This window comes from Geotrypetes seraphini, chromosome 1 (genome assembly GCF_902459505.1).
Source record: "Geotrypetes seraphini chromosome 1, aGeoSer1.1, whole genome shotgun sequence".
NCBI classification, from domain to species: Eukaryota; Metazoa; Chordata; class Amphibia; order Gymnophiona; family Dermophiidae; genus Geotrypetes; species Geotrypetes seraphini.
Window position 1 is genome coordinate 534292052 of NC_047084.1, and position 13223 is coordinate 534305274.

A 13223-nucleotide genomic window follows, 5' to 3' on the forward strand; every position below is an offset into this window, starting at 1 on the left:
TGTAGGCAAGGGTTTTCAAGGCCTATATTTCCAGTGCCTATCCGCGATATGGCCGTGATTCTATAAACAGCGTCGTTGTGTGATTGACACTCAATCAGCGCAGCTTTTGTGGGTGGCTGCTGATCTGGGCACTGTTTAACCATAAAATTTCCATTTCAAAATATCTGCTGCTCGGAGCTCAGGGGTACTCAGCTGAAAAATTTTCAATCTAGGCAGGGGTATTTGGCTTGAAGAAATTGGGAAACTCTGGTCTAGAGACTTCACCATAAAGTATGGCTGCATTCCCCTGCTATCTACGGAGAATCCATTATATGTAAGCAACTTTGCTTCCTCCTGTCCTTACTGAGGTTTTGGATTCAAGCCATGCACTGCTTCTTGTGACCCTGAGCAAGTCACTTAATCCTCCACTGCCCCAGGTACATTAGATAGATTATGAGTCCACAGGGAGATAGGGAAAATGCTTGAAGTATCTACTTCTACTACTATTTATCATTTCTATAGCGCTGAAAGGCATACACAGTGCTGTACATTTAATATTCAATAGACAGTCCCTGCTCAGAAGAGCTTACAATCTAATTTGGACAGACAGGACTTCTCAGGGTTGGGGAGTTTCTGGTAGAAGGAATGATACAATGGGTATAGATATCTGACAGTGAGTTGAAAGCAGATTCAAGAAGTGAGTTTTTAGTTTGAATTTGAATATTGCTAGATCAGCGGTCTCAAACTCGCAGCCCATGAGTTGCATACGGCCTTCCAGGTACTTTTTTTGCGGCCCACACTCTGTATCTGATCTCGCCTTCTGCCGCCGATCACCTGTGCCGGCGTCAGCTGACTTCCTGCCTTCTGCCGCTGATTGCTGGTGCCGGATGACTTCCTGCCATCTGCCCCGATCGCTGGCGTCAACTGACTTCCTGCCTTCTGCCGGCTATATGCTGCTGGGACTCCTCTTCTTCCCACCCCCGAACCAGCAGCAGCAGCTCAGTGTGATTTTGACTTAGTCACACAGCTGCCACTAGCTTTAGTTTAGCTTTAGCCGCAGTTTCATCAGGCAGCCGTGGGGCCTTTGCTAGGCCGGCCCACTTTGATGATGCAAGGTGGGCTGGTCTAGCAAAAGCCCCGAGGCTGCCTGATGAAACCGCGGCTAAAGCTAAACTAAAGCTAGCTGTGTGACTAAGTCAAAAGTACACAGTGAGCTGCCGCTAGGCTACAGAAAGGAGAGGTACTGCTGGACAGGGGGAGCTAAAAGGAAGAGAGAAGATGTGCTGCTGGACAGGGGGAGCAGGGAAGGGGTACTGCTGGACAGGGGGCGGTAAAAGGGAGAAGAGGTGTTGCTGGACCTGGCAGAAAGGGAGGGAAAGGAAAGGTACTATACACTGGAGAGGAGGGTGAGATGGTTTATGGGGAGAGAGCATGTTGGGTTGGGGAATGGGAAAGAGGGATGCCACTCGAGGGAAGAGGCAAGGACAGAGAGAAAGCGTGCAGGAGGCAGAAAATGTTGGACATGGAGAGGGTGAGATGGATGGGGAGGGCAGAAAGGAGGGAAGGAGAAATGTTACACTGGGGAAGGGGGAGAAGGCAGAGAGTGAAAAGTTGGACTCATGGAGGGAGGGAGGGAGAGATGTTGGTTGGGGGAGGGAAGGAGGACATGAGGAGAAAAATACAGGAGCAAGAGAGAAAAAAATGTTGGACTGTTGGAAAGGAGGGAGAAACGTTGGACTGGGAGGGGGGGGGCCAGAAAGGAGGAAGGGAGATGGACTGCAGGGGGCAGAAAGGATGAAGGGAAAGAGAAATTTTACATGGGGGGGAGGAAGGAAAGATTTATAAACTATAAAGAGTTTTACCTCATGCAAAATTGTCATCACTAATAATAAAACCCTAAGCGCGCATGCACACTCCTACCTGCGTGATCCATGATCCGTAGCTAGCAGAGAAATTGTAAAGCATGCGGCGCATGGCATATGCATTCGGCACGTGCGCGCATGACGATTTGATACGAGTGGCGGTTTACTTTATCCAGCAGCGGTTACTGCACAACTTATCTAGAAGAGGGGCAAGAATGAATAAAAGAAGCTTAGCCAAATGATACTGCAGACTGTGTTTCTACTAGCAGGCTGCAAATGCCCAGAAGCCAGCTTTGTCAATAGCAGCAAATTGATTGTGACCACAGCTTGCAGTGAGATGGGTAGACCTATAAGGCTGTATTTTTAGGCAAAACGATTTCTGATTATCACAATACTTGGATGTGATATTTTCTTACCTCTGTTACTCTAAAAAGGTAGGTGGCAGAAGGAGAGGGGGCCAGGGAGAGAGATTGAAAGAAAAAAACCCCAACTAGACGGGACATTGACAGACTAACAGAAATAGAGATACAAACACTGAAAGACAGGTAGGTGGGAATGAAAGACACACACAGAAGGACAGGGGGCCAGGGAGAGAGATTGAAAGAAAAAAAAACAAACAGACAGTGGACAAGGATAGAGAGATAGACAGCAAAAAAAGACAGACCGACAGACAGCGGACAAGGAAACAGCAAAAAAAGACGGACAGACATACAGCAGCCAAGGAGAGACAGCAAAAAAAGAAAGACACAGACAGCAGCCAAGGAGAGAGAAATAAATAAAGAAAGACAGACACACACATCTATTCTAGCACCCGTTAATGTAAAGGGCTTAAAGACTAGTTTATTTAATAAGACATTAACTATTTTTTCTTTTCTGTGGCCCTCCAAGTACCTACAAATCCAAAATGTGGACCTGCAAAGGGTTTGAGTTTGAGACCACTGTACTAGACAGAGCATGATGTATTGATTCTGGCAGCCTGTTTCAGGCATACTACATGGCAAGAAAGGGACTGAGTCTGAAGTTGGCGGTGGAGGTAAAGGAAACAGATAAGAGGGACTTACCCAATAAATGGAGTTCACAGGGTTGGGGGGAGATGAGTGAGGAGAGATAGTCAGGGCTTCAGAGTGAATGCACTTGTAAGTCAGTAAGAGGAGTTTAACTATATTCGAAAGTGGATGGGGAGCCAATGAAGTGATTTGAGGGGGGGGGGTGAATGTGAGTATAGTGGCTCTCACAGACAAGGAGCTGTGCAGCATTTTGAATGGATTGAAAGAGTGAGAGAGGGCTGAGCGGGAGACCTGAGAGAAGTATATTGCAGTAGTCTAAGGGCTAGATTCACTAAGGGCACGGATTGGATCTGTGTCCAGGGGGCTGATTCACGAATCGCTCTTATGCAAATGAGGGTATTCGGAATCACGCTCCCAACTGCTTGCCCAGATCGCTCTATAGCGATCCAAACACATACGCAGACCATCTGCGCTAGCCCTCCAAGCCTGACAGAGAATTTTTATTTTTTTAACTTTTTTGGAGCCCGTGGTTTTAACCTGCATTAAGCCCGCGGGTTAAAACCACAGGCTTGCACTGCAGGGAAGGGTGGGAGAGATCGGGGCAGGCAGGAGAATTGGGGCTGCAGGAGATCGGGTCAGGCAGGAGAGTCGGGGCAGGTGGGAGAGTTGGGGCTGCAGGAGTTCGGGGCTGACAGGGCAGAGAGCAGGGCGGCAGAAGGCAGGGCAGTCGGAAAAGACCTGAGCGACTGGTCCTCAGCAGTCACTTGTTTGTGATGGGCCAGCCCAGTCCCTGTTGCAGGATTTTGGTTAGTGAATCGCTGCCTGCCATCATTTGAATGCGGATCCCCCTCACTTGCATGTGCAGATCGGAGGATGGTCAGCACACAGGTTAGTGAATCAGGTCGAAGGGAAATCGGGTCGCAAATCGATTGGTACACCATCGGTTTGCTTAGTGAATCTACCCCTAAGTGAGAGGTGATGAGAGCGTGGATAAGGATTTTGGTAGTGTACTTGGAGCAGTGGCGTACCTAGGGTATGTGGCACCCGGGGCCCATCATTTTTTGACACCCCCCACCCCCCTCATGTAAAATTTTTTTTTTTTTTTTTTTTTTTTGCAATAACCATGAAATGGAATAAATGGTCAGAATAGAAACAGGCAGTGAAAATTTTCTTTTTTTTTTTTTTTTTTTTTCCAAAGTATTTTTATTGAGAATGGCAAAAGGTCCAGACAAGCAACCATGGTCTGTACAGAAACTTATACATTATCAAAAAGAACACAGAATGAGAGTAACAGCAACAACAAGCATGAACAAGCCTCTCCCAAGAGAAAATTGCCAATGAGAGGCATAGCAATACACAACAAAAGGCCAAAACTTGGGGCAAGCAAACAAATCCCACCCCAGAACCCACAAGAATAATAAGCCGGACTAGACCCTCAGCCATATTTTATAATGAAAAAAACCCCCACAAGCAACAACACCCAGACCGCTCACCAGACACACCAATCCGCACAAGCACCCAAGAAACACCCAGCCACCACCCAGACAAAACTACCAGACACACCTACCCCACCAAGCCCAGACCCAACCCCCCCTCCCCAGAGAGTGCAAGCGCAAAGTGGACCGTGAAAAGGGCAGCTGCAGAAGTGGAAAGCCCCAGATAAGTAGGTTAGCTAAAGAAAGCCCACAGATAGAAGAAATCAGGATAACAGAAGTTCCAACAAATGCTCCCACAGAAAATTTTCTTTTATTGAACCTCATTTATGTAACCATTATTCCAAACATAACATAACATAAATTATGTCTGAATTGTCATGACATCAGAAGTACATATGGAGTAGTTGCAGGTGATGCTTGGGACAGTTCTGATTATGTTAGTTTGGTTTTATGTGTTTTTTTAATAGAAGGGTTTTTATTTCTTTTTTTAAGGTTTTGTAGTTTGTGGTCGAGGTCAATAGGTTGTAGAGTTGGGGGTCAAGTGTTGCAGCTCGAATGGCTAGGAGGTTGTCGAACAGTTTTTTTCTTTTGACGTTTTTGGTTGGAGGGTGTGTGAATGGTGCGTGAGTTCTCCTATGTCTGTTTGAAGTGGATTGAATTATTTAGCTGAAGAAATTAGTTACCCCCCCCATTCCACACACATTAATTCTCTTCCATTTTTGTTCCCATTATAAAAAAACACTGATAAGTTCCCAGGAAAAAAATACATTAAAATAAGAAGTGAAAACAAAGGCCCCTACAGATGAGAACATAACATAAGAATAGCCTAACTGGGTCACACCAATGGTCCATCATGCCCAGTAGCCCATTCTCATGGTAGCCAATAGTGCTGCCCGATTCAGAGAAAAATATTTCATTCGATCCGATTCACCCTGTTGAATCGATTTTTCGATTAGATTCACTGTTAATGACACCGCTTTTTAAGTTTAAACAAAGTATAACAATAAATTTCACAACAACAATAAATTTCACAAAGTACTTAAAAAAAAAAAATCACATTTTTCCATTAAAGCAGTTCTGGAGACATTTGCTTGAACAGTCTTTTTTCCCAGTCCATAAGCAAGCAATATGAAAAAGATTTCCTTAATTATCTACTCAAACATTTTTGCTATTTACTTTCATTGTACCTATACTATTATTCAGTAGAAAAAATGGACTTAACTGTGCAGGAAATGAATCTCCTCATACACCCACCATATAGTGCAAAAATGTGCAAAGGTCTGTTTTTTTCTTTCGATCACTACATAGCCTAATGCCACACAAGCAGCGCTGTTACAAACATATTCTGAAGGTCAATGCTAAGGTTGACAAAGTTTCCTTCCTTGGACCAGAAGGAGATACTGACAAACCACTGGAAGAGATTCTAAAACAACTACCCAGAAATAACACCCAAAGACCCACTCAGTGTGTGAACCAGTTGAGTGGAGTGGACTAACTGGGGGTGGAAATGGGCCCAGAGTTTGCTCAGCAGAATTTCCCAGACTACCTCTTCCTCTCAACACACTGACATGCTACCACCACCACCAACACTAGGAACACCTCACCGAGTATGCCAGCAATGCTTATAAACTTTATAAAACACATTATTATATTTTCTTATAAAGCATATATTTTAACTGAACTCAGCCTTGCCATTCACAAAAATAGAAAAGTTCCCATTTCAAGCTGTCTCATGTACACTTTTCAAATCTAACATATTGTAATCACAAAACAGAAAATAAAATTATTTTTTCTACCTTTTGTTCTCTGATCAATATTCAAATCTTGTTGGTCCCAGGCTCTTGTTGTCTTGCTTGCCAGGGTCTCCTTTCTCCGTGCTAACCATCCGTCTGCCATCTCTGTTCTCCCCTTCCGTTTCCCTTCCCTCTCCCGGAGATCTGGCATCTTTCCTTTTTTTTTGTCTCCATCCACAGATTCACCTTTTCTCAACTCCCCACCACCCCAGGATCCACCATCTCTCCCTTTCTGTTCCCAACTATCCTCCTATCCAGTATCTCTATCCCCCCTCCACACCATCCCCTGTTTCCAAGTTCTCTCCCTTTCTGTTCCTTCCCTCCCTAAATCCCATTATGCACCATCTCTCTCCCACTCCTCTGTTTTTAGACCCATTATTTCTAACCCCCAAAGTCTGGCATATGCATGTATCTTTGAACCCCCCCTTCCCTCTCTCCCTCTGTGTACTTTTACACCAGGACCCCCCTCCCCCGAAGGTCTGTCCCCCCTCCGAAGGGCTACACCCCACCCCTGAAGACCTGCACCCCCCGAAGGACTTTACCCCCCACCCGAAGGTCTGTCCCCCTCTGAAGGCCTAAACCCCACCCCTGAAGGACCGCACCCCCCCCCCGAAGGCCTGCACTCCCTTGAAGGTCTGCACCCCCCCGAAGGCCTGTCCCCCCCTTGAAGGCCTGTCCCACCCCCTTGTAGGCCTGTCCCCCCTTTAAGGCCTGCCTGCCTGCCCTTCCCCCCCCTTGAAGGCCTGTCTCCCCCTTGAAGGCCTGCACCCCCCTTGAAGGCCTGCCCCCCCCCTTGAAGGCCTGTCCCCCCCCTTGTAGGCCTGTCCCCCCCCCCTTGTAGGCCTGTCCCCCCCTTGAAGGCCTGCCTGCCTTTCCCCCCTTGAAGGCCTGCACCCCCCTTGAAGGCCTGCACCCCCCCTTGAAGGCCTGCACCCCCCCTTGAAGGCCTGCCTGCCTTTCCCCCCTTGAAGGCCTGCACCCCCTTGAAGGTCTGCACCCCCCCAAAGGCCTACACCCCCCCCCCCGAAGGTCTGCACCCCCCTGAAGGCCTGCCTGCCCCCCTTGAAGGCCTGCACCCCTTGAATGTCTGCACCCCCCCCCGAAGGCCTGTCCCCCCTTGAAGGCCTGCCTGCCTGCCTGTCACCCCCTCCCCCTTGAAAGCCTGCTTGCCTGCCCGCCCGCCCCACCCTGAAGGCCTGATGCCCCGACCCACCCCGAAGGACCGCTCGCCCCCCTGGCCTCCCCGCACCACCTATGAACAGCCGCAGCAGGATCGCGAAGTCAGCGTCGGGTACCAGCCCTAAGGGGGTGTTCCCGGCCTTGCCGTTCAGTCCCCCGCCACCCCCGAAGGACCGCTCGCCCCCCTGGCCTCCCCGCACCACCTATGAACAGCCGCAGCAGGATCGCGAAGTCAGCGTCAGCGATCCCTGCTGCTTCCTGCGCCACGGTCCCGCCCCTCCTCTGACGTCAGAGGAGGGGCGGGATCGCGTCGTAGGAAGCAGCGCAGGGATGCTGACGCTGACTTCGCGATCCTGCTGCGGCTGTTCATAGGTGGTGCGGGGAGGCCAGGGGGGCGAGCGGTCCTTCGGGGGTGGCGGGGGACTGAACGGCAAGGCCGGGAACACCCCCTTAGGGCTGGTACCCGGGGCGGCCCGCCCCCCCCTAGGTACGCCACTGACTTGGAGAGGAGGGATCGGATTTTGGTACTATTATAGAGGAGGAAGGACAGGTTTTATCAGTTGTTGGATCTGAGCAGGAGTCAAAGATCACCCCGAAGTTGCCAGCTGACTAGACAGGGAGGAGGAGAGTGTTATCCACAAACATAGAGAACGGCGTATATAAACTGCTTTGAGTGTGGTTGGTATACAATGAGAAACAAACTTCATGGGCTCCTAACTTTCATGATTAAAGTCAGAGACTAGGGGAGAATGGATTGGGTTCCCGGCCTACTAGTATGGGACCTCGGGCACTGCCCTATTGTCCCGATGGTCAGCCCGCCCCTATCAGCCCATATATTGTTTTTTTTAACAGGAAACATCACAGTGCAGTTTCAACGCACATCTTCCTTCTTCCTCTGATCATTCAACCCACCACAACCGCTCTCACCGCGCTCGGGGCAGCCGTTCGCGCCTCCAGCGCGAGACGCTCCCTCAGTAGCCACGCGTGCGTCTCTCCTTTGTTTCCACCCGGATTCCATTTGCGCGCGCACACAGTCCCAAGTTCCCCCCTCTGCTGCTGTTTCGCAGTGGCACTTGTTGCACTTGTTCTATGCGCCTTATCTTGCACCGAACCGGCAGCGGGAATTAGCTGAAATGTTTCCTGCCTCTGCCCCATGCCTTCTTCAGTCATTGGAGAGCTCATCCCGTGCAAGTGGCGGTGGTGATGGCGACACTTCCGGATTCGAGACCCAGAAGGTTTTTGATCGCTACGGCCAAGTCTGCCTGTCCGCTGCCAGCTCCGCCCGGTCCATGGAAAACGGGGTTGCTCCGGTGGAGGCGAAACCCCCGGCTCAGCAGAGCTGCTTTTCTCGCTTCACAAGCCAGAAAATAGCAGGACTGCAAGGTTTTAGACCCCCAGTTAAAGGGACAACAACATCGCCGACCACCAATGTAAGTTAACTCATATCTGTAGCGTGTTCCTGTTTATGAAATGCAAGGGCCCAAGAAAGGCTAATCACCCGCTGGATGCCAGCTGTGTGAGTGCAATGAATGCTCGAATACCTTCAAATATTGAGCAAACTTATTCCCTGGAGTGTCCAGGGAGCAGTGACATACCAGAGGGGAGGCTTTAGCCCGGGGTAGAGCCATTGCCAGGCAACTACAGTACCTAATTTAACCTAGTGGATGGGCTGGCTTTGCCCAGGAGGAGGAGCTGGAAGATTAAACAACAACAACAACAAAAAAAACCCCGAAAGCATGGGTCTGCCTGCAGGAGCATTTGAAGAGGAGGAGCTGGAATGTAAATCCTTGGAGTGGAGGGATGACACCTATGTCAGCAGTAAATGTGCAGCAGGTCACTTTTGAACACTATTCTGGTGCAGTTACATCAGGTGCCTCTCCTGCTACCTCTGTAACATTCACTTTGAATACACTCCAGGGAATTATGTGCCCAAAAAAATCAAAATAATGCTCCAAAATAATATAACATATTAAACAGAATATTATTTGCAGTACTATGTGCAGGTACTTGGCTCCAAGTTCAGCATCTTCCTGTTGGCTATGTGAATAGTGGTGTTCAGCAGCATTGTAACAGAAATCTTATGGCTACCAGTACTACTACTTATCACTTATATAGCGCTGAAAGGTGTGCACAGTGCTGTACATTTTGACATTTATAGACGATCCCTGCTTGGAAGAGCTTACAATCTATCTTGGGTGGACAGACAGACATGACATATATGGTTGGGGATGCAGAACCCAAGGTGAGAGGAGTTAGGAGTCAAAGAGGAGGGCTTTTAACTGGGCTTTCAACACTGCCTTCAACCATTTGCCCAACTATCGTGTTTCCCTGAACATAAGACCTACCCTGAAAATAGGCCCTAGTCGCCGGCAGCAGCAGCAGTGTTCCTCTCCCCGGCCAACCCATCTCTCCCTCTCATCTGAACTGCGAGACTAAATGTACCTTATAACAACGCGGCAGAGGAACAGCCCAGGACGTGAAGGAGCCTGTCTAGATTGCTGCCGGTTTGTTATAAATACATTTAGTCTCCCGGTTCAGATGGGAGGGAAAGATGGGTTGGCAGGTGAGGAGATAGAAAGATGCTACATGGGGGTGATGGGAGGAAGGGAGGGATAGAAGCTGCAAGGGATGGGAGGGAGGGATAGAAAGATACTGCACAAGGGGATGGGTGAGAGGGGAGGAAAGATGCTGCACATGTGGGGGAGAGAAAGGAAATAGGAAGAATTGGGGTGGAGGAGAGGAAGGGAGAGATGATCATTATACATGAAAAAAATAAGACATCCCCGAAAATAAGACCTAGTGCCTTTTTTGGGCCCAAAATTAATATGACAGTGTCTTATTTTTGGGGAAACACGGTATGAATGAATATTTATGGTAGATGGGCAAATGACTACCAGGCTTCAGATCTGTTGGCCTTTAGTTTATTATTCAGCTGACAAACATGTTAAGAATATGTATTATCTGTACCTAATGGCTAGAGCAGCTCCTAACTTTGGGGTAATCTTTGACTCCTCTCTCTCCTCTGCTTAGATCAAACAAACTGTTAAAACCTATCGCTTCCTCCTCCTTAATATTACCAAAATCTGACCTCTCCGAGCACACTACCAAAACCCTTATCCATGCTCTCATCACCTCACATACTGTATTTTTCCCGCTCCATAAGATGCACTGGACTATAAGACGCACCCTAGATTTAGAGTAGGAAAACAAGAAAAAAACCAAATTGTGCACCCAGCCTCCCTCACTCCTTGCCAGGCTCTGCAACCAACCCCCACACTTCCTGCCAGGCTCTGCATCCTGTCCCCCCTCCCTGCCAGGCTATGTATTCTGTCCCACCGTCCTGCCCTGTACCCTCTCCCCATCTGCTCCTTGCACAGTCTTATCTTCTTTGCAGTTGCATTAATCCTCTCTTTCATCCCATCTTTAACCTGTACTTTCAACTCCTTCACCCCACTGCTTTCCTGAATACCTCCATCACCATCCTCTCCTTGTGCTACCCTATTCCTTGTTGCGTCTACACAACAGATACATCCTATCTCCTTAGTATACCATCTTCACCCCATCACTGAACTGACCTAGCCCCATTTTTGTGCCCCCACCTGTCATCTTCGTGCTGAGCCCGCCCCCTCCAGCACAGTGGAGCAACCACAAGCAGGCACATGCAGCCGACTTATCACCCATGCGCTCCATACCGCATGCTCATCCGGGCTCCGTTTCCAACAGCCGCGCTCTTCCAGAAAGGGTATCACAATAAAAGAAGCCCTTTAATTTCCCCGGTATATGCGGTGTATGGGCCAACAGGAGCACACTGTCTGCGCTGCTGCCTGGGCCCGCCCCACTTTCTGAATGGCTGCAGTCAATTCTCGTGAGTCCCGCGAGAACTGACACAGCATACAGAGAGTGGGGCGGGCCCGGGTAGCAGCGCAGGCGGCGTGCTCCTGCCAGCTCATACACCGCTGGACCACCAGGCTTCGGGGGTGTTTAAAAAGGTACTGTGGGGCAGGGGATGTTTTAAAAGAAGGGCGGGCGGGGGATGTTTTAAAGGGAGGGCCGGCGGGCGGGTGGTGTTATTAAAGAGTACTGGGAGGGGGGGTCTTCTCGCCATAAGACGCACCCACTTTTCCACCCCCTTTTTGGGGGGTGGAAAAAGTGCGTCTTATGGACCGAAAAATACGGTACTTCTTTCAGGTCTCCCATTCAGCCATCTCTCACCCCTTCAATCTGTTCAGAATGCTGCTGCATGACTCGTATTCCGTGAGAGCTGCTACAGTCATATTATCCCTCTCCTCAAGTCACTTCATTGGTTCCCCATTCCTTTGGCAAATTTACGTCAAAATTACGATCTGAGCAGATTTGCTACAGATGGACATTTCCTTTGGAGTTCAATTTAACTACAGTAGCAATACTTATCGGATGGAATCTCAGTGTTCTCCCCAGAAATTTTTTCCAGCCGGGTGGCATGAAAAAGTAGCCAGGTGGGGCGGGGTGGGGAAAATGAAAAGGTCCTTTTACTAAGGCGTGCTAGCCATTTTAACACACGCTAATGCCTTAGTAAAAAGATCACTAAATGTGCACTATTTTTATTAGTTAATTGTTATTAATTATTTTCCAATGCTCAATATGACTTTCTTTTTTAAGGTTTGACACTTAGGCAGTGTTCCAGTAGCATTTAAGCCATCCTTGAAAAAAAGTAATGCAGATCCTCTTATTCCGAATAACTACTGGCCAGTATCAAACCTTCCATTTCTTTCAAAACTACCATACTTGAGAGTGGTATGCAACCAACTTCAAACTCATGTTGAATCAGTTAATGCTTTGCATCCCCGGCAATCTGTGTTTTAAGACAAAGGGCTTAGGGCCTTAGGGCGATAGCAATTCTGCCACAGCAAATGCACTGAAGTCCATAGGAATTGAATGGACTTTGGTGTATTTGCCATGGGAGAATTGCTACTGTGGCTTTGTAAAAGGGACCCTTACTGAGTGAACTCCATACTAGTCACCTAGAGACCAATGTTTCTCAACTTCTTCAAGCCAAGTACCCCCCTAAATCTAACAAATACTAACTGAGTACCTCAGTCCAAGCTCTGTCCCTGACCCCACTCCCATTATAATAGTACTAATTGTAATGCAATTTCTTCCATTCATTTTTCATGTACACACAACCCTACTGTACAACCATTAAAATACTTCTCCCCAATGTCAAAATTATAAAAATCCTATTAATACAAAAATAATAATAATTCAGAATACATTTATAAGTCCAACTTTAAAAGCAAGGATAAGCACCCCTAAATACACCCCCAAACAATAAGATGTATAATCTAGAATAGTGTTTCTCTACAGCATTGCAACTGCATCAATAACCCCAGGACTACCATACTAGGAAAACAATACCTTCCTGGAATAAGTCAAAGGATACTAAGGAGAAAACATGTTCATTCAGGTGCAGCAGAGCAGAAAGATGCACACTAGTTCTTTTCATGGTACTCAGAAAAAACAACCTGCTACAGATAAACTATAAAACTAAGCACAAAAACATTTTGCCATCCCTTGCCTCCAACAAATCAGCATATCTAAGACCATAATGCCTTAAAACCTCATATCGCCTATATACTGTTTAAAGCTCACATTGGGCAGTTAAAAATTATCACATTCTTCAAGCATCCAGTCCCTGCTCTATTAAATAACACCAGTTACGACTCTCCCACTGCAGAATCTTTTTTATTTGTGTGTGTGTGTGTGGGGGGTGGCAAATTCGCAACGATAGTCATTCAGTGTGCCGACATTTCAGGGCTGACAAATCAGCACAAGACTCCAGCACGCCGCCTAAAAAGTTACTTTTAAAGAGCTCCGACGCGTGGTGTGAGTGGGGAAACCCCCCCCCCAGTTTACTTCATACTGTTCACGCTGCCATGGGGGGAGGGGGGGTTGTGGGGTTGGAACCCTCCATTATAGAGTAAACTTAAC

The 13223-nt window shown here is 48.0% G+C and overlaps 1 protein-coding gene across 3 annotated transcripts in view; it reads left to right on the forward strand.

The window, feature by feature from the left end:
- The first annotated feature begins 7728 nt into the window (after positions 1–7728).
- The window catches only part of CCDC112 (coiled-coil domain containing 112), a 65360-nt gene continuing 59865 nt past the window's right edge, over positions 7729–13223 (forward strand). Inside the window, exon 1 of one of the 3 annotated variants that reach the window (XM_033929079.1) lies at positions 7729–8686. In XM_033929079.1, coding sequence (XP_033784970.1) covers positions 8390–8686 — 297 coding nt within the window. In that variant the 5' untranslated portion in view covers positions 7729–8389. The remainder of the gene's footprint in view (positions 8687–13223) is intronic. The other 2 variants (XM_033929078.1, XM_033929077.1) reach the window with 2 other exon arrangements.